Consider the following 22,574-nt stretch of genomic DNA (forward strand, 5'->3'; position numbering starts at 1 on the left):
TATTTAACTACATGAGATGTGTGCAGACAGAACGTACTTATCTGTGGAGACAAAAAAAAAAAGTTTCACTATTTCTAACAGATCTAAAGTTTTGTTTTAAAGTTTCTAAATTCAAAAAGGAGTTACTATTAAACGAACAAAATAGCAGCATTTAACATCGTTTTTGTAGAATGTCATTTGTTTCTCTCCAAAAAATCCTCTCTTGAAATGGAAAAAAATATTAAAAGTTCCCAGCACTGCTGTGAAAAGACATGTAAACCTGCCAACACTGGCAGGTCACAATGCAGAATACATTAGACTCCCTGTTCTTAAGTTGCAGAGTTGCCTTGAGTTTATCCAGCACTTGCAGATTCCAGGAGTAGATGCTACGTGTCTGGGAATCTGTAAAATCACTGCCCAAACAGCAGGGTTGGTAAGTCTACACACGTAATCCAGTTTTATTGTTTTTACTGTCTACCAAATATGAGAGTTTTTTTGGTGGAATATGTTACTTAGGATATTAGTCAACATATTACTGCTTAAATAATATGAAGCAGCTCTTTAGAACGGCAGAAACTGACTTTTTAACTCCTTTCTTAAGCAGATTTAAGTTTGTTTTCTGAAGCTGAAAATGGTTTATCATATTAGCAAGAGGGCCTCCGGTTCCTAATAAAAAGTTAGTGCACTTAAAAAAAAAAAAAAAAAGTTAACTGTACTCTTCAGGAATTCAGAAAGAAGCTCGAATTAACTCTGCATTTTCATCAGAAAATCATGTGGAACAAACTGCTTGGATCCTRAGCAATCCAAACATTTATTTGAAATCAATATAGCTACATAAGCTTAGCAGAAAATAAATTACAACAAAAGATACAGCCCAAACCCAAATCACCACTTATGTGCTACAAGGAAAGGAACCAAGTCAGATTTGGGGCATGCTAATCTTCAAATATAAAAGGCAATCAGCATTAATAAATATGGTGACTCAGAATATTCAAAATGCTGAAGTCACGGAGCTGGCAACACAATCTGTGGAAACCCGTTATCATCAACGCTTATAAAATCAGGCCTGAGAGGATATCTTCAATACATAAAAGTGGAAAGTAGTAGTGTTTTCTTCTCCCATTATCTAGTTTGAATATGAGCTTACAGAGCTTCCTAAAATTTAACATTAACCCACTCAGTTTAAAAAAAAAAWATATATATATATATATAGCCCTCCTTTTTTCTGCTTTAAGTACATATAAAACAAACTCAGTTCAGCTTAGATAACGAAGTGACTAGCTGGGACAATCAAAAGAGCAGAAGGTTTACAGGAAAACACAAATATATCACCATAGTATAGCTCTAGTGCATTGTAGCAGAATCTTCAGTTGAAACAGTGCCACACATGAACTGTGTGGACAGAAGGAAAGCAAAATTTACAGTGGATGATACCAAAGTGAACTGGTCTTAAGCATGGGGAATAGACAGCTCCAATTTTGGCCTAATCTTCTGTATCGGCACTTGGACTAAATAGGGAAGAATCTGCTGCACCTGTTTTTAGACAGGTGTAAGAAATTGGTCCTTCAGTAGTCATACAAACCTATCATCCTGCGCTGATTTAATAATAAGGAAACATTTGTTTGTCTTGGGGCTCTAGTTCTCATACTAAGGACATACAAGGCAGACTTGGTTCTATATTTACTAAATTAAGTCCACAGAAATGTTAAAGATGCTTAGCGGAGTGTAAGCATAGCACAGAGTTGCTATAGGTATGACAACATTCATAGTATGGTCTTATCTTTGCACTTTACAGTAAGTATGGCCTCCATTATAATAACCAGAGCAGTGGATTTTTTTCAACTATAAAAAGTCCATTTTTAAAACCGTATTATGGTAGTGAACAACTTCCCTCTGTCTTTCAACACTCTCCTGTTCTTGCTACCACTGCTTCTCTTTGTCCTTTCCTCTATCCTTGAGTTGCCATCACCTGATTCCCTGAGCAGCTGCCTTGCTGGCACCCTACACCTGATATTGCCTCCTTCCTCAGCCTCGTTCATCCCATCGGCGTCCCATTCCTCCCCTTGGAGGTACACTGCAGTTTCAGGTTCTCTGTGCCTCATTTAATCTGCTAGATTACCTCAAAGATGAAGCATACTTCAGGAATGCACTGGTACACTAGTAATCTCTTGAATCTAAAACCTGTATGAAGAGACCGTTCCATGTGCAAGTAATTAATAACCACCTTCTTTCCTTTTTGCCCTAAAGAACAAACAAAAAGGTTGCAAAGAATGTAAAAGTTATTCAGATAAGGTAATTCTGAAAGACTAATTTACAACACCACATACTTCACAGAATGGTTGAGGTTGGAAGGGACCTCTGGAGATCATCTACTCCAACACCCCTGCTCAACCACAGTCACCTAGAGCACGTTGCCCAGTACCCTGCCCAGAATATCTCCAAGGGTGGAGACTCCACCACCTCTCTGGGCAACCTGTTCCAGGGCTCAGTCACCCTCTCAGTAAAGAAATTTTCCTCATGTTCAGACAGAGCTTCCTGTGTGCCCGTTGCCTCTTGTCCTATCACTGGGCACCACGGAGAAGAGTCTGGCCCCATCCTCTCTACACCCTCCCTTCAGATACTTATACACATTGATAAGATTCCCCCCTCAGTCTTCCCTTCTCCAGGCTAAACAGATCCAGCTCTCTCAGCCTTTCCTCATAGGAGAGATGCTTCAGTCCCCTAATCATATTCATAGCCCTCTGCTGGACTCGCTCCAGTTTCTCCATGTCTCTCTTGAATTGGGGAGGCCAGCACCGGACACAGCACTCCAGATGTGGCCTCACCAGGGCTGAGTAGAGGGGGAGGACTTGCTGCTTTATTTTGAATATAGAAGACAAAAATATCTCCTTATTAATTAGTAATTTCTTTTTTTAAAACAGTCTTTTGGCTCTCTCCCATCTATGCCAACCAACGTTCTTGATTCAAAACCATTARCAGTACATTTAGCATTGCTCACTTTCCCATGCCACTTGCTGTGTCAGCACTACGTGAGTGTAACTCTTATCTGAGGAAGAACTAGAGGCATGTTATGAGAAAGTTTCCAGATTAATACACAAAACTGGAAACTGTGCTGTTTACAGAAGGAAAAAAGGAAACAGTCTGGGGTTAATGTCAAAAGTGATTTTGTTTTGTTTTGAAAGCATCTATTTTCAGAGTCCTTCTTACAACATTGATAAAGCAACACAAACTATCGCTTTGGGGTGAAAAGTCATGCCTGCTCAGTGGCGTTGTTAAAACGCAGTGTTCTCAGTTTACTTCTTAGGAAGGGATGATTTTCAAAACAACCATCCAAAAAGACCTCTTCTTGGGAAGTTCAATGGGGACAAATGGTTCTGTGGTGGCTACCGTAGCCTAAAATATCCAGAAATTATAAAAGCGGTTCATCTGGTAGAAAGATGGAGTTCTTGGTACTCCCATATCTACACCAAGACACAAGTAATGACGCTTGTCTTTTGTTACCCTACAGATTTGCTACTTTCCAGCTACTGTCATGCACCACACAATTGAGTGGAATTATGTTACATTCACTTTGCTGAAAGCAAAACTGCTAAAATGGTAGGAGAGTGTATGTTTGCTTATTCCTAGATCCCTGCAGAACCGGCTTCATAGACAGAACAAACATCTGAACAAATGGAAACATGAAGTGAGAAGGGAAATCTATGGTGATACAGTCAAGTCTTCCAATACAGTGATTTTCTATTTAGAAAGACAAAAACCCTCCACCACAGGTGGGGAATAACATCCCAGAGACATAACATGATTTGAGTAACGTTCAAATGTAATAGATATATTTTTAYGCTACTATCTCAAATACATTATGTAAGTAAAGAAAGAGAATCAGTGGAGAAAGAAATTTTCATCTTCCCCACAACTGCTGCAAAAAACCCAACATAGCTTGTAACAGAATCAAATTAATAGATTGATACCCAGGTTAAAAAAAAAAAGTCTCATGGTTAAAATGCTAAGAGTTTGGGACAGCTGTGGCACTATGCAACCTTCCTGAAAACTTCTCTGAAGTAATCTCTTCTCTGAAGCAAACCATGCCATGAAATGTCCACTTCCTATGTTTCTCTTAAATCCTCCTCTTCCTCTTTCCTTTGTTCTCTGTATTTGTCCTGGATTCTTCCTCATCCATCTCATCCTGCTCTATCCGCACTACCCCTAAGAGGAAGACTCTTGAGACCTGCTTTTCCCAATTAACCTTCAGAGGTGTGATCACACTCAGAGGTGTGATGCCCTAATCCCTTTCTCAGCCTTATCAGCAAAGAGCAAGGGTAGAAAGAACATATTAGAGGAGCAGAGATAATGTATCCTGATGAGATTAAGAGCATTTTTTTCATTTAATTGAAAATACTTCAGTGTATCTAGATACTGAATAAGGGGTTCAGCTTTCTTAGGAACTGGAAATTGAGGTTGGAGCCAATAACAGATGCCTCTTCCCTTTCTTTCAATCACCATAGAAGACAAGGGCAGCAGGATGCTAGCAACCGTGTGGGATTAGGCTGTAATCATCCCGAATGCTTCACCAGTTAAAGATACCAATGGGGTGATTTGAATTAGCAAGGAAAAGCCTTAATTTGGTTAGCCAATTGGCATATCTTCTTGCAACCAATTTACTAACAAATACCTGCAGCTAATGAATTGAACTGAGATTTCTTTTTCTTTTTTTTAATCATTGTGAGCACAATATTTTACTGTGAGATCTGAATTCTTGCTCTTATTTTTTTTAAATTAGTATATTAGAAGGGAAACAAGCTTTAAGGATTTTTCTTTCCTTTCCTTTCCTTTTTTTTTTTTTAATCTTTCTAAAGCTTTCCTCATGTTGAATGAAATAGTTATTGAACTGAAGGAAGCTGCAATAACAAAATAATTTTGCTGCACTTGCAGAAATGACAAGGGACATCTCAAGTGGACTAATCACTTCAAAAAGCCTCTGGGTACAGTTGCCTAGCCAGGGATACCTCCCAGCTCAGTGGTTTGACTTTCTGCAAAAGAAAATAAGACTCCCTGAAAAAATGAAGTATGTGCACACTGGTCTCTTTACCACAATTTTTGAACATTTCTAAATATTTTCCACATATAGAGAGTATAAGAAGCATTGCTAGTCATACTGTAGTACATGAATTATTTTCTACATTTTTAAAAATAATTTAATAGAGATTAACAAACTAAGGCAGGTCTGTCACAACTTATTTCCACCGATTTACTTAAATAGCTTTCTTTTTAAAGTGAAAATTCATTTGATCTATATTTTAAAATCATTTTTATACTACAGACTGTCATTATTGACCCGAAACAAAGTACAAAAGGAAAAAAGAGACAACTTCAGCTGATAAAGTTGCAATCCAGAGGTTACAAATTTTAGGATCTGGGACAATTCACAGCAGATTCTATACACTGACACTGAAATCCAGAGTCAGAGAGAATCAAGATGAAATAGCAAAAATTTTCCATCTCTAAGTTTTTAAATTTTCAAGTTTTCTAACAACTGTCACAACATGATTTACCATTATGATTTTTTTTTCTTTTCTTTTCCTGCTTAGCCTCCTAGTTTTTCAGTTCTTGGGTCTGTCAATATTAATTTAACTAAAACATCAGATAAGACAACATATTCTGAATTATTTCTCAGATAAAAATAACCTAGGACCAACACCTTGGAACTAAATATGTTTATACAAGCATTAGTAATAACAACCTGATCCTGGAAAGATCCATACATAGAATTACTATTGAACATGTGAACAAACAGAATGGTGCTAATAGGATTCTTAAAAGTTCTTTACGCAAATCTGCAGAATGAAGACTATGTTACTGTTATCATGGCTATCTGTCAGACACCTTGATTTTGTACATGAGCAAAGAAATATGTACCAAGTCTTTCCTGGAGGAATACCAGAATTTAGTAATACACTCCCTTCTCTTTCACAGAAATTCACAAGCTTACCCCCAAATATGAAATTTATACAACTCATAGAAAAACAAAAGCAAATGTGTTTTTCTCTATCTGAGATATATCCTCAAAGCCTCTAATATGCAAACAGACTGTCGCTTTACCCTTTTAATGTTACAGCAAATGTTTTGGTTTGCGGTTGTCTTGTGATCATTTGGCAACCCCAGTTCCTCCTGTTCCGTCATTTTTTCTTACACTTCCCAAAACCCCAGTCCTCCTCTATTTTGACAATACCCCCAACTTACAGCAACCACAAGCCGTGGGAGCACAGCTGGGTTTTGGACCAGCCATTACTGAAAATGCAAGAGACTGATGTCAAACTGCCCCTTAAGAACTCCTAAACAGCAACCTCTCTCTACCCAGACAGTCTCCCCCTCAAACAAACCCACTGCCCTTTCCCAATTAGCCAGTTCCTTAGACATCGCAGATACCTTAGACTAATACTCATCCAAACTACATCAAAATGTCTCATGTAATGTGCTTTAAAGGCTTTTCTGAAATAGAGGTAGGTTAGATCCACTTCCTCGTCTATAAAATCAGCCATCTTATCAAAACAGCTCTCAGGTAACTCTGGTACTATACATTTTTGGAAACCTGTGTTGCATTTTAACTTGAAACATTTGGCCATCAGTTACGCCTTGAACATGAAAAGGGTCTGTCCTGTCTTTCTGCCTCCTTCCGCCAGCCCCCTCCCCTCTGTGGTTCAGGCTGACAGTCAAAATACTCCAAAACTAGTGGACACAAACTTTGCCTGTTTCAGTCCACAGACCTTGAGTAACAGATGCTCTGTATAACAAAACACACCCCACTTTGCCTACTAGAGTAATATTAACCAGGTCATTAGTTTTTCTCCGTTAAAGAAATAGTAGGATTTACAACAATTGCTGGAATTTGATTAGATCCCAAGGAAAACAATTCACAAAATTGGTCATTTCTAACTGTTCTTGGATACGTATTCAAAACTCTTCTCGCAGACTTTAAAATATATTCTGTTTTGTGCTCCTCAGTTTCTGAGCAGTAACAATAATAATAAGACACGGGGAGAGAGCACTCTAATTCTCGCATGACTAGATCAAGTGAGTAGAGATGTGAACATGGATGCTAGAAAATTAATCCCAGCAGTGAACATCTATTTGTTTCCCAAGCAGAAAGGAACTCACAGCTATGAATGAATGAATAAAAATAAATAATATTAAAAAATAATTCTCCAGGCCAAAATAAATAATTCTATGAAACAAACAGATGGAATATTAAGGAGGAAACAAAACCGTTCTTTTAAGTCCTACAAACAAAATTGCTTCTGTTTTCTTTGATCTGATTTGAGTTGTACTAAAGGTCAACGGACATTGGAACAAATATTGCTAAATACTGTAACTCAATGGATAAAAAGAAACATGAAAGTTTGGCTTTATTGCACATAACACATCGCACAGTGATCTCACCAAAGTTACCAGCTGGGGACTTGCAAACCACATTTACCAAATAAGGCAAACTGCTTCGTGCCTCAAATCTTTTCCCAGTTAGCTCACTGTGCTTTTCCTATGATTTGTACAATAATTGCAGAGGTCATTTTTTTAAACTCAGATGGAGTAAATCAACAGGCTACCCAGTGCAAAGCTGGGTTTGTGTAGTCTCTGGAGACAACTCAAGTTTTATTTAAACTGAGTGTGCACAGAAAAGGAAGAACTGAAATATGTGCAATAAAAACAGAAGAGCAAGTAGTATAAATCAAGAAAAGTAAGTGATGTAGATTTGTATACTGCTGGTTTGATTACAAACACTTATGTTTTACAGAGTCTATTTCTTAAATTTGCTGGGCACCTTTAGGTTTTTGAAATACATATGAATAATTGGTCTTTAACATTATTCTTGTGACATTCTAAAAAACACTTGAACTTTGCACTCTGGGTTTATGCTGTACTTGTATTTGAAGTATAGCTTTGTAGTGGCAACAGAACAATATTTTGTCCTCCATATTTTTTCTCCTTTATTTCTGTAATCATATGTTTTACCTACATTATATGTAGGCTTGAATAAGGAATATAGTATTCTCATTCTCTTCATTAAACATAACCATAGCATAGTCCTACATATTTCATCATGGCAGTAAAAATCTTGCTAAGTTACTTATTAAAATAAAATGGAGATAGTCATTCTGAAAACTGTCATTTCTTAATAAACTGTTTCTGTATTTTTTTGATAAAGGAGGAGGGTCACTTGTTTATAATGCTCTAGGCTAATTTTTGCTGTTTCATATGTGAACATCTCCAACTGAATTTTATCTAGCATTTTAGAAAGAAAGAAAAAAGTCCAGTAAGCATTCTTTTAAGGGTTCTCTCTCACTTTACCAAAGTCTGACAACAGTCCCTAACCAATAATGATTCCTATTATACACATAAGTAACATAACTAGCTAATGCATTTTTTTCCTCAAAAAAGTTCCTATACTCAGTTTAAAACAGTACAAAAATGAATAATTTCAAAGTCCAATTAAAAGAGAAAAATTGCAACACTCACCACTGGCTATAAATGTGCTCTCAGGGGAAGGCTCATCGCAAAAACCAACTTGCATTTGTACCTACTGCTGAGATTGCCAATGCAAAAGTCATGTACAATTAATCTCATGCTTCTAAATCTAATCTCTGAAAATGTTAGTCCACAAAATGTTAATGTGCAAATTACTTGGAAATACACTGCTGTCTTCTCTTGTTTCCTTCTTGGGTGCTTTTACAACCCTCATCAGCAATTACTGGAATAACTTCTAGCAATATACATAGTATGACATAACTAGCACCTATCCTGCGCAGCTTGCAACACCTTAGAGAAGAACATGTGCAGTGAAATGTTTACTTTCCTTTCTGAGAGAGTTATGGCAGAGAAACAAGGGGGTGGCGCCACAAAACTTACTGCCCAGGTCCAGATAACATGAAGCATGCAAGTTTTCCGTTTTGCTGTCAATTCAGTTCACCCCACAATAGTTCAAAAGCCAAATCTCTTCATTAACTGAAGCTAAGTAACTAGCAGGCTCAACTCATCCTGTATTTTTAATGGTCCATAAACTCCCAAACGTTAAGCCGATTGAACAGAAATGGAGGTAAGCGTTTGGACCACTTTCCCCACTTTACTAACACTGAGCTTCAGAAAGCCCAAATTTCCACTCTGTTTTGTACTGGTCTTGTTATTTCTAGTCCACATGTTGCTATTTTTTAATTAGGAAAAGAAAAGCACTACATGCAACTCATCTTTCACTTCCTTGTGATGATTCCGTTAGTTAAATACGTTTAGTTTAATACTCTGTGGTTGTTTCCACTGGTAAAAATCAGTTCAGAGGTGAATGTATGAAACCCTATCACAACCTGGGTTATGCGAGTGATCTGAATCTCTCATTTTGAACCGTACAGTTGAACTCCATGGCCAGAAAAAGAGAAGACAAGCTTATCTGACATTTTCTAAAACAATGAGCTGGGAAAGCTCTCTATATGGTATCAGTGTGTTAAGCCAGTATCCTAGGCTATCCAAAACCCACATACCATTGATTAATGCAATGCACTAAGCATGGGAGTAAGAGTTGGCAAACAGAGGTTCTATCCTGAACTCATTCAGTATATTGTTGGATGACTACAGACAGCTCAAAACGATCACTGTTTCATTAAATTATAGAAGATGGGCAAATATCCCTATTTTTATCTGGAAGGGATACAGAAAAGATATATTAGCATTTGTGGTATACTGAAGCAAGAGGTTTCAACCTGTTCTCTTGTGCTCTATCATTAATGTTCAACACTTGCTGATCCAAAAATGAAGGAGTTGTCTTCAATCAGATCATTAAAAAACATTCTGACGTTTACTGAATGATACATTCAAAGGGGACAGAAGCATCTCATATAACTCTGCAGTGATCCCTACAAACTCTATCTTCTCTCTGACATACCAAGACAATTTAATGGCACAGCATATTAGGCTTTTGAACATGGTGTTCCTGAAACTATAGGAAAAATGAAACTATAACACAAAGAGCTGAACAATACAATTAAAAACCTATTGGAAACTAAAAATAATTTTATGTTAGGATTAAATTCTGATTTCTGCAGCAGTTAAAAACAAACTCCCACTTGTGCATCTAACAGCAGCACAATGGGTGGGACAAGAAAAGAATGCAGTTGTACACAGAACCATATCCAGCAAAAGAACATCCTTTTCAGAGAAATATGACCTCAAGTTCACAGTAAAAATTCTTCTCACACATTTATTTAGTCCCTGTGCAGAAGCAGTCTCATCTGTTTGCTATACATTCACAGCAGCAGTACAAGAAGCATAAGCCTTCAGTCTCTTTCTAACATCTCTGTTCCTCCTCTGAGGTTGTTGGGAGTACGGGACAAGGGCAACCTCAGTTACAACATGCTGTGTTATGTCTAAATCAAAAGTAGATTTTTTTGCCCCCGTTTAACCTTACAAATGGAGATTTCCCAGAAAATTTTATGATGAGTGTTAATACAAAGAGTGAAATGCTTCCAAAGTGGTACATTTATGCAGACAGAAGGAACTGTAATTAACCATACCTCTGACTACCATAGCCTTTATGCATCCCTGAGAGACTGTGATCCAAGTAGCCACTGATGCCCACCTGAGATTGCAGGATCAGACTGAAAATAGCTCTTCTAGACTGGAAGCTCATTTCTTTTTCCTTAATGCAACTGATTTCCTGGGCTGACTACTGAACCCCGACCTAGACAATCTGCACTGTTCCTGTAACACAGATGTAACACTTAACACTAAAGAACTGGCTGAAATCACCAACTGGAAATCTTCCATCATGGGCAAATCTCTGGGCAGTATAAAGATAGCAATCGCTGCACTGCACCAGCCATGTAAAGTGGAGAGGGAAGTCAGGGAAAGAGAGGGAGCATGCCAAAAGCACGCTGACTTCTGTCGGTCTTTATACAACAGCCACTGCAGGGCCACAACTCTCAAAGCAGATGTCTGAACCCTCATTGTGGTTCTGAGTTAACCCAAGATGCAAGGTAATGTAAATGCAGACATCAGAAGATAAACACAACTCCAGATGGTAAGAATGAGCAATAGTAACAAGAGCTCTACCCTATGCGTATACACAAGCAGTCTTTATACTCCACTTCTGAATCATCTCCTTTTCTGCAGCAAAGATTTCAGTCTAATTTACTAATGCATCAGTGAGGATAGTATCTAATGTGTTTGAAAACATATGCCTGCTTTCAGTCCAGCTTTCAACACACACTGATAAACTCCAGTAAACATGAAATGAAAAAGAATCATTTTCCCAGCCACTTACTTTTGCTGCTCCTATTTGCTCTTTACGAAACTTCTCCAGTGGTGCTATTAGCACGTCGTTAGCGTTCTGGATCTGAAAAGTTAAACAGAAAGCACATCTTTTCAATACAGAGTATTCGCAGAAAGTTGCAGTCCTGTAACTCTGCCAATCTACAGGACTGAAAAATTCAATGTTCAACATTCTGGTAAAAACAGAGTGGGGCTCAAATAATTATGACTTCTTTACATAAAGCATACTACACACATGTTCACTAGTCTGTAACGGACCATTCCCTTGAATAACTAAAACAATTGTAAGTAATGATAAAGCTGGTTTATCCACAATGTATAGAAGGGACTTCTGGTATTTTACTTCTACTTGTTGCATCTCCCTTAAAACTAGAATATAAAATGAAATTTTCCAGAAATATGTTCTGGCAGAATAGAGAAGACAAGCACAGTAGTAATGACAGCATGGTCTAAAAAGAGCAGAGGTTTACAAAACTTGATAACTGAATCTTTTCAGCTATCTCCTTGGATCATATATCCAGTTATCCCAAATAGAGAAGAATAAGGCAGAGTACTCTAAAAATAAAAGTGAATAATTTACAAAACACTCTAAATTGGATTCCCTCACTGGTTTAGATTTTAAACTAACTTAAAATATCCTGCAGCTATTTTTATCAATTTAACCTAAATCAGGATTCCTAATTAATCACATTTTTCCCCTCATAGTCTTTGTTCACTTAGTGCAAACTCAAACCCCTCTCTGAAGGCCATTCACGGCAGCGACCAGACATAAGTGGTCCCTAGTCATTTGGGCTGGAGACACACAGGTAGCAGAATACAAATACTAGTCTTGCCATCATGCTACATGCTAAAAAAGCTAGTATGACTTAACTATGTGCCTTTTGGGGACAGACAGAATAACAAACTAAATCAATTTTTCCTAGAAAAAACTCAGAAGAACCATTATGTATAAACTTACATAAAACCCAGGCTTTGGGCTTATGACACATTTGAGTCATTACATTGGGCCCTTTCTGGAAAGGGTGTATTCATTTTTTTTTCTTAATAAAACATTTTTCTACTCCTCTACTTTTATCATACTCATGATAATAAATATTGTCATTTATAATTATTAACATTATCTTTTCTTAATACATTTTTTTCTATTTTTCAGGAAAAATACAGTTTTCTTTTTGCTACAGCTTCCTACTCAAGAACCACATCTCCTAAAACATGCCTTATTCAGTACAAGCACACAGATTTCATACATCTTTCCTGAAAACTGCCAAAACATCAGAGATAAAGCATAATAAAACACATTATAAAAATCTATTATAGTAAGTACATGCAAAATTTTAGGTTTTCTGCACGAATAACTTCTTTGCTCCTCAGTAGCCCAGTCTTTATGATAGTCATCACATTCTTCATTTCCACTTTGGCATGTTTGGAGGACTGGGCAAAGCTAACATGCAGCTAAGCCAAACGTGAATGAATAGAGCTCTTGTAACTCTTCCATAACAATAATTGATAAGTTGCATTGTTATGAGAGCACAAAAGCTTCCCAAAAGACTGTAATAATAAACACATCGAATAGAAATAGTAAAATACGAACATATTTTCTTTCCTTCCAAACGTAACATTGCAATTGAAAGACCACAGAATCACCATTTCTCTCAGTAGGGCAGCAGTTTCAGGAAAAGTCAAGACCCTCTTTGACATCCTAATGTAAAAAAGTCCAAGGCAGCAAGAGCAGCAGGTTTGATGACGCAGTGATTAGAACTGGCCGCATTTAAAAATAGACATCGGGCACTGAGGATGAAAAGAGCGTGGCTTCACTGAGCTTTTACTGTAGTCAACTTATATCATCAGTTAGACTGGAATATAATGCAACATAACGTTATTCTCCAAGCAGACATTTCCCCCAAAGATACAGACTTTCAGGCAACATCTAGCAATCTAACTGAGACTCGACACTTTCTATGAGGCAACGTACAGGCACGTAACAAAAGATAATCCCTATCCCAAGGACTGTAAGTAAGGCAGGTGAAAGTTAACAGGGCTGCAGAAATGTTAAGTGACTTGCTCAGAATCAGGTAAAATTGCACTGTGTACATCTGGAAGGAGCAGCTGGAAGTTTTGACAGCTTATATGCGTGGATGGTTTCTGGCATACACTGAAAGCACAAAAGTTTGCTGGAGTCACAGGTACAGAAGTGTGGATGCATTTTTTTCCTTTTTCACAAACAAAGTTTCTGTTAGTGACTTGAATTCCAACAACTATATTTCTGTTTTTGAGAGCATGTCACATATAGCAATAATATATTAAATACCTCACTGTTCATTTAAAAGCAATTCATATTATTGAATTATTTACTACAGATGTCAACAGTCATTGCTAATCTCCAGATTAACTCTGCGTGGAGCTGAATATGTCTCTTCACATTGCTCAAAGCTATCACATTTAGGTAGTCTCCATGCCAAATCAGGAGACCTCACTTCATATATTGCCCTCTTGACAGCCTTAAAATGATTGAAACACACTTATTACTACTGGTCTTACTCAACTCTGCTGCCAAGTGACTGAAAAATCTTGGAAGAGAATCCTGCTTCAGCCACTGGGAAAGAGGATGGTTGCAGGAAGCATATGGTATCCTGAAGAGTAATCTAGGAAGTAAGTGGCCTGGCTGGATTGAAGCCCAATATTATTCACTTATATACCACTAGGAGTGGCCAGTGGATACTGCAAGAGTAATTAAAAGATGGTGCTCACTTCATCAAGACAGAGTCTGCTGCCTCTGAACAGAACTGCTGAGCCACATAGGCTGCAAGTTTGTCCCTGTGCCAAAAACTTCTCCTGACAAGAGCACAGATGTGGTGATTTGCTTCCTGAAAAAATTATGAACTTGACAAGCAATGGGCATTTGCTCTGGGAAGAACTTGCCAGCTAAGTACCAGGGAAAACCCTGGCAGATGCACTTTGGCATCCCCGACTGCAAGATACAGACGGCTCAGCTCTGCAAAGGCTCCTGTCTACATCCACCCAACCTCGCCACGCTTTCGTAAACCAAAAAGCACAGAGCAGAGAGAAATTTCGCCTTATGCATTTATTTATTTATTCATTTATTTTCATTACTGATTCCTGTCACTGCAATTATATTATAGTTAACTTGTTCTGGGTTGTCCTCTCTGAACATACTTTTAGGTAGAAGAAATTGGCCTATGGCCAATTTTTCTTTCCCTCAAAATTAGGAATGCAGTCCTCCCACAACCATGTCTACAGCAACATGATTTTTTAGGATAATCCGGTATTTTCATTGTGTGGCTCTAATAGAGTAGCTTACTTCCTGCCAAGACGATAATCCCTTTCTCGTTCAGCTATCCTGCGAGGTTGAAATCAAAGACACTTGGAACAGGCAAACAACGCCAAAAAGACTGTAAACAGCAACTTCAGAAACCCATGGTGTGCTTACAATACAGATCTTTTCCTTAAAAGCTTATTCAAATTAGTTACATCTTCATATGTATTTTAAAGTTTGTAAAGTTTTAAAGGCTTTCTTGACCCAATAGAGATATTGGACGCTATACAGTCCCATCTCCCAGTGTTGCTAACATACGGCGTCCCAATCAAAAGCGCTGCTTTCTCTGACAGTTTCTCACTCTTCTTCCAGAGGACAAAAAACAAAGGTAAAAACAAAAAAAACCCTCCACACAGTTACAACTTAGTGTCAGTTAACAGCCTAGACATATAACAGGTAGACATAATAGGAAAATGTTACTTTGACAATTTAGAAAGTTTTCTTAGATCTAGTAAAAAGGCATTTTCTTAAACTATAGGACTTAATCAACTTTCTAAATTTGATATATGTAACTCCCTCTATTTAGCTTTATTGATAAAAGCATTGTTAAAGTAAGTGTTGCCAAACTCGCACTGAATTTGTTTAAAACACTTGAAAAAACATAAAAAAAATTGAAAATACTTTTCACAAGCCAGCTTTGACAATTTATGAGGTCATCTTCAGTTTGGATAAATACAATACTTCAGTATGGTCTGACATCCTTCAAACCAATGTGATAAATCACCTTAAGCTGTCTTTTTGCCTTCAGGTTCTTCCACCTTTCCAGCCCATCCCCCTTCCTTCCAGAATGTTGCTATAAAATTGAATTAAGGGACTAATAATGAGATTAAACTGTGTTTTTCACAAATCGCAGAGAAACTCCAAGTCTTTACTTTGGAAGATTTTTAGGGAAACTTTTTTTTTTTTTTTTAACTTTTCATTGTTACTAAAAGTTTCATTCAGTAGAACGTGAAAAAAAAATCAGCATCAACTAACACATTCTTATGAGAGTCATAATTATTACATCACATTAGAAAGGGAGAAATAAATGTTTTTTGTAAACCTATCTGAAATTTTCTATTTCTAGATTTTCTTAAATTTAACTTCTGGGATAAGTTTTCTGTCACACATTATACAGTAAATAAATTGCTTATGTAAAACTTGCATTTTTGACTAATTCTGAATTAAATTTTTGCTTTTATGCTTTCATCTCCATACAAATACATTTATATGATTTACATAATATTATGGTGTAAGCAATGTACCAACTTTGTATCTGGGGTAGATGCTTTCTTGCACATGAAAATCTTATTCAAGTAATTAAAAAAAATATCTGATAAGAGCTTTATATCAGAACATATCATGCCTCTCAGTTTCCTATTTAGGAAACACAGAATTCTTTGCAAATAAGTTTTTAACTACTTTTAATAAATCTGACTTCAGCTTTTGTTTGAATTGACTGCAAAATTTTTTTTTACTCCTGTTTCCCCAGCTTTCATAGAAACATAGTGTAATTCAGGCTAGGAGGGCCCTCAGGAGGTTATCTAGCTCAGCTCGCCTGCTCAAAGCAGGGGCAGCACTGGACACGGACCAGGTTGCTCAGAGCATTGCCCTGGCAGATCTTGAAAACCTCCAAGGACAGAGATTGCCCAGCCTCTCTGGGCAACCTGTTTCAGTGCTTCACTGCCCTTATTTTCCTTATTTCAAGTTGGAATCTTTCATTTTAGCTGAACTGTCCTGCTGTGCATCACTGTTCACCTGATATGCACAGCTACTCTTCAGTCAAATATAAAATGTCAGTCTCAAATATAAAATACGTCAGCCCTGAGACAGTAGCTAATATATTTGCAAACAGAAGCTATTTGACCTATGCATTAATGCCTTTGTTCCGTATAGCATCTAACTGAGGGGATACACATGTAAGCAGAAAACGTTATAGGACTAGGGTCAGCATTTTGCTTTCTCAACAGAAACAGAATCAACTCTCTAGTCGTAAATTTGGTATATGATATGGTATATGATAAGCAGAATGATGCACGTACACACTGCTTTTACTTAGGACCAGTGGACACACATGGAAATTCTATTTAACGCAAATATTGATGCGGCTGCTTATTCAATAGTAAATACCAATAATGTGTCCCCAAACTTTTAATCCCTGAAGTGCTTTACAAGATTTGAGCTTCACCTTGCAATCTACAAATATTAAGTTGCAGTTAGAAGAATTAATACATCTTAAACTGTCTATTTTTACTTGTAGAGCTAAAGACATTAGGTAGCTCATAGAGTGAAGAAAGTAACAGGATTCTCAGTGACAGAAGAAGATCAAAATACCAGGTGAGGCACTTTTCCAGTAACAGAATTAGGAATTAAATTAAGATAATCTGAATTATAGTGAAATGCTTTAACCATTAGAAGAACTTTATTCTACCTTTTGTACATGTAAAAAATATTAATTTTTGCTCCATGTTTGCTCTGAATATGCTAAAAGTATTTTTCATTGCCGCACAGAATTATCACACTTGCATGTTGGAAATGCAACCAATTTCCCTGAAGTGTTTAATGACTCATGAGTTCTGAATGCTGACAAGTATTAATTTGCTTCATGTTGTTATAAGACTTCTACAAGGCAACAAATCTCATAGCTAATATATTCACAGTAATGTAGAAATAATGTAGAAATATATTGCTCTGCTAGAAGAAAAGAAATAATTTCATCTGAAAACCTCCCCCCTCCAAATCTTAATAGTTCCTAACATTCTTATAAGTCAGAGAATAAAAAACATTTCTTTCTATCTGTGGTAATTATCAGCAGCTCCTAAACAATACAACTTCAAATACAAAAACAGAGATGAAATGCAGACAAACAGTTTTTTTTTATTATGTACCAAGCTTACATGCTACACAGAGGATAAACACATCATAATGAAACATCAGTCATGTATTTAAGTCTTCAGTTTTCATTTAAGAAGTTAAAAAGCATAAATAGGACATAAACCTAATAATATGCATTTCAGTGCCTATAGCTTCTTGACATAAGACAAGTATTTTTACAGCTTTTTAAGCTTTTTAAGGAAAACTGTACACAGACAAATTGCATATTTACAAAACAAAGCATATATACACATATCTGAAGTTTCTCTTAATTCTTCTCACATTTGCAAAAAAGATGACATCAAACAATGTCCAAGCTTGTAGAAAATTTCAAAAAATTATCACTACTGATTCCAGTCATTTCAAGCAGAACTGAAATGCAGATGATGTTAAAGCATGTTCAGAAGATGATGAAGTTTTAGCCATAGACTAATAATAACACAGGACAGACACTTCTAAGTACAATCCGTAATGCAATACTCAGCTTCTTAGCACTAGCCTTTTGCTATGTCAGATGGTTTTAATAAATTGCCACAAGGGAATGCTTATAAATCACACACCAGTTGAGGCTGGAAGTAGTTATACCTGGTTCAAAAATTACTATTCTGTAAGTGTTTTCAAGTGAACACCACTTTTAGATTTTCTATATTCTATAGCCCATGCTGATGTTAGCAGAAAACACAGTATGCTTTAATTTCTTACAAGAAACTGTTTAAAGATAAAGCAATGTAGTGTCATGCCTGAAATGACTATTTCTTGAAACAGTTAAGAAATTAAGAAACAGGAGAACACACACAAAAGCCTGCCTTTAGCATAGGAAGGCTAGTCTCCTTAAGGAGTCCTCCCGAAACACGGGAGAAAGAAACACTCCTGCAAGGAACAAATTACATGCTAGGTTTCATCAAGCAGCTTTCCTTCTCCACTGATTATAGAGCCAACACAAGAAAAATCAGCCACCTTTGGATAAAATGTTGTGAAAATCCCTGCCTCACATTCTACTATCAAACGATTAAACCTCAACATTTTTGTTCTACCAAGTACACAGTGATRTAAGGTATATGCATCCAGAAAAAAAAAGGTTTATAGATGTAACACTTTAAATTACCATTGCCACCACTATTTCAAATTCTGTGCATCTTGACTTTGTAATTACTTGGTAAGGGTCTTGGTAAATAAAGGCTTACTGATACTTTTTTTTTTTYCCCAGAATGTCTAGTTTTAGGTGGATAAACTACATTCAAAATAAATATTGACTATTTCAGAAATACTTCTTTTTGGAGAGGTAAGGGAAGATCGGGGTTTGGTTGGAAGCATCCATATTTCAGATACAAAAGTCCTACACAAAGAATGGTCTCTCTTTGCATCTCTGTGCCCTCTAATGACATTGCAGTATTATCACGCTTAGAGATCAACTCCCATTCAGCTCCCATGAACGTCTCTTTCTATTTCCAGGCTCTGCTCCAATGACAAAGCCAGAGACATGTGCATAAGTTGTATCTGCTTTTGTACCAGCCAGCAAGAGATCCTGAACTTCYTCTTCATCCCTTAAAATTCACCTGAAGAGAAACTGTTGGCACACCCAACTCTGCTGGGTGCTCCTGAGACAGAGGCGATGCTGCAAGCTTATTTATGGAGAACTGAATTTGATTTTGAAAGAGAGACCCTCGTGGTAAGACTGTAAGATATCAGCCTGTTTAGGGCAGTTTTGATGGAATTCTTACAATCTCGTATCCTGACCACAGGCAGATTCTCCTGGAAAGCTCAGATATCTCTGGCATGCAAAAGCTGAAGCTGGGGAGAGTGTGATCCGATCACCACTAGAGCTCTCTGCCTCAACCGTCCGTTTTGCCTTAACTCCCCCTACACAGCACGGCTTTGTTTGAGGCACCTAGCCACTCCTGTATTCGTCAAGCTTTAATTTCTTCCCTCTGCCCGTTCAGCTTYCTTCCTTTACAACGCTGGGAATCCCATACGAATGGAAGACCTCCAACTCTAGAGAGCTGATTTCCCCGAAATATTCAAATCCCACAATAATTAGCCATGCATTTGACCTGACCTACTGCCCTTCCTGTGACTGTCCCTGCTCAACCACTGCGGGAATTTAAAAGGGAAGAAATGAAAAAGAAAATTCTGAGAGGCATGTGCTGGCATAACAGAGACTGAAGCAGAAAGGAAAATAAAGATTAAAAAGCTATTTTTAAATCAGATGTTGAGTTCTGTTAACCCCTTGAGTTCAAGCCAATTATTGCAGAAGTTTATATTAATGTGCATGTTGCAAGACAGGGCATCTCTTTCCARCCTCTGTCAAGGTAATGATATTGTTCTTTACTGCAGAAAATCTGCATGTCTTCATAGACTTTTCATTTCTTTTTGTGAACAACATTATCTTCTATCTCTAGATAAGATGAGACCCTTCGCAGCGTTAGTAGCCTGCAGAGGTGGTATTAATTCTACTTCTGCTCTTTTCTCCTCCAGTCTCCAGTACAGCCATGCTACAGGGCAAGTTAGGGAGAAAATATCAAACCAACTGCACTTGAGGCAAGTACTAACAGAGGGAAATATCATTCCCAAGTTGAGAAGGAAACAATGTTTTATCATGTTGTGAGATGAGCACCAGGATTGTAAGCAGTTGTATTTCGTGTGCTAAAGGAACACGGAAATGCCAAGGACCTCACCGAGGGAAGCCAGTTCAAGGAATTCCCCAAAACCAAACAGCCCCACTCAAGCTATGAAGATTGCCAAGCAGGATATAAAAACAAGCAAGTCTTGCAGACAATACCACGACTATGTTTGTGATCATTAACCAGATGTGGCCTTGTCTCATAGACTGGGGAGGAGACCAAATACCAGGAKGTCCTCTAGGGGTTCTCGCTCCCATTTGGTATTGTTCCTCCTGAATATTAGGCAAGGAAGAAAATGTTAAACTTTAAAATCTATATATTTTGCAAGTTCACTGGCAGAAAGAGTGAGCTCATGTCATTTCAGAAATAGTCTTACTACCTTTTTTTTGAACTATCCACTATCGTATTAAGGGAAGCATGTTTTTAAAAAGAACTGTTTTAAATATTTTCAATACAATAGCATTTCAGTACCTGAACCTTTAATAAAATGTTATATAAAACACATTTAATTCATTTTAYATCCAACAGTCTCGAAGTTGATTCATTTGTGTCCTGTCTTCCTGAGTTGCTGGAGCACTTTGTGCATATGCTTTTTTGARATGTCTCCAGATCCTCCTAACTGAGGTGAAGATGAACTCTGCTCTCTCAGATGTTGGGTACGACATAGTGGGCAAATGCTATCAAATGAAGCCCAAATCATTCTCAAGCATCCYGCCTTTTCTGCGGTATCTCAATCTCTGTGGCAAGCTGGAACATTTATGGTATTTCAGCAACTCTGAGGCCCCAATGTCTAGTACAGCCTTTCATAAAACCAGTAAGTTGATTATCTCTGAATGAAAGGAGGCACCGATATCCTTCTTGTCCGCAGTGACTGTGGGACAAAAGTTCCTTTCTTCCTGCTAGAAGATGAGGCTTTTATTTGATCCTGAAACCCTGGACTTTTGAGACCAGTCTGTATTAACTTGGGTTAACCTTCCATGGGGCTAATGAACAACAGAGAAATTAGAACTTAAAGGTCTGGCAAGAAAATAGGGGAAAAAAAAGAAAGCTTTACAAGTGGCAATAATAGCCCCCCAACATAATTTGGCCCCTACTGAATCAGTGCATGCACTGCCAACATTATAACCTGACAGAGCACGTTTCTGTCTCAGTAGCAGTGCTACCAGTACGAAGAAAGTCTCAAGAGCTGACCATAACTTAACTCACTCACTCAACATTAAATGTCTACAGGGTCTGCATTTGAGACGGTCATTTAAGGTTCTCCTTACAATCAGCAGAGAGCAATAAGCACACAAYTCCTGTGACTCATTTTGGACAACTCACAGATGAGGTATCAGGTACATCTCATTTGTAAGTTGTGTCCCATCATAAAATTGCCAGGTTCTCTGCAATCAAACTCAGCAGAGTTTGCTTCTCTGTTTTCATGCAGATAATTCCCAGTAGATGTAAAAAGCCCAAATCAACATAACTTAGGTGTTGCCAAAAGAAAGCAAATGAGTGTCTGGGCCACTGGGCCTGAAGTCTGCTCTAACTCAGAGATACTGCAAACCCACTTAAAGTTTTACAGAATATCGGAAAGAAATAAGGGACTAAGCAGAAGAGTCACTTCTCATTCAGCAGAAAGCAGGTACATTTGACAGAGCCAGCACAAACATTACAAGATTCACTAGATGTTAACACTTCACAGTCCAAAGTTACAGTCACAATCCTAATTTGCAACCAAACAGCTGAACTACAAATGAATAAGCCCCAAACGATCAAGAATAAATTACCGAAGTACTAGAACAAATRAAATAGGATAACAAATTACTTATGTCAGAACTCAGAAGAAAAAAAAAAAGCCAAACACATTCTAACAGAATTCTCTGAAGAGAGGGTAAACAGGGGTCACATAAATTAAACTTTATTATAGTACATTAGGAATATGGCTTATTCTTTGGCACCAAATGAAATCATATTATGCCTCTTGACTTCCTTTTATTTAATTAATTCCTAGCATAGTTATTACAGTATTACCATCTGGTACATGTGTAGAGCACTGAAATAGGAAAACGCAAATGAAAGAAGTATTAGGGTACTTGTTTGATGTAAGCTATAGTGTATGTTAAAATCCAAACTTGCCATAGTATATCACCTCTCTTTAAAATGAGACTTCATGCAGGCTCAGAAATAAGTGTTCTGCTCTCTACCATGGAGTCCCATTACAATATGCTGCTTTTACTAAGGAGATTTTTTGTCATTAACTAATATTAAGAAACCACACTCACCAACTGGTCCTAGAACACAGCAGCTAACTGCATGTCTGACAAAGAATTTATGATAAAAACTCATTAAAGCTCTTGACTATGCCAACCAACAAACATTTAAACAAAAACAGTAAAATGGAGATCTTCAGAAATCCCACCACCTGATCCTGCTCAGTTAACTCTGTTCCAGAAACATCTGAAGATTATTACGTCACCTAATGGCAGGTTAAGCAC

The 22,574-nt window shown here is 37.4% G+C and overlaps 1 protein-coding gene across 1 annotated transcript in view; it reads right to left on the reverse strand.

Annotated features, from left to right (window-relative positions):
- ARHGAP42 (Rho GTPase activating protein 42) overlaps nucleotides 1-22,574 on the reverse strand; it is a 128,014-nt gene that overhangs the window by 62,882 nt on the left and 42,558 nt on the right. The window contains exon 3 of the mRNA XM_026073787.1: nucleotides 11,279-11,350. Within this exon, the coding sequence (XP_025929572.1) occupies nucleotides 11,279-11,350 (72 nt within the window). The remainder of the gene's footprint in view (nucleotides 1-11,278; nucleotides 11,351-22,574) is intronic.

Source organism: Apteryx rowi, unplaced genomic scaffold (assembly GCF_003343035.1).
Source record: "Apteryx rowi isolate R43461 unplaced genomic scaffold, aptRow1 scaffold_378, whole genome shotgun sequence".
Lineage (NCBI taxonomy): Eukaryota > Metazoa > Chordata > Aves > Apterygiformes > Apterygidae > Apteryx > Apteryx rowi.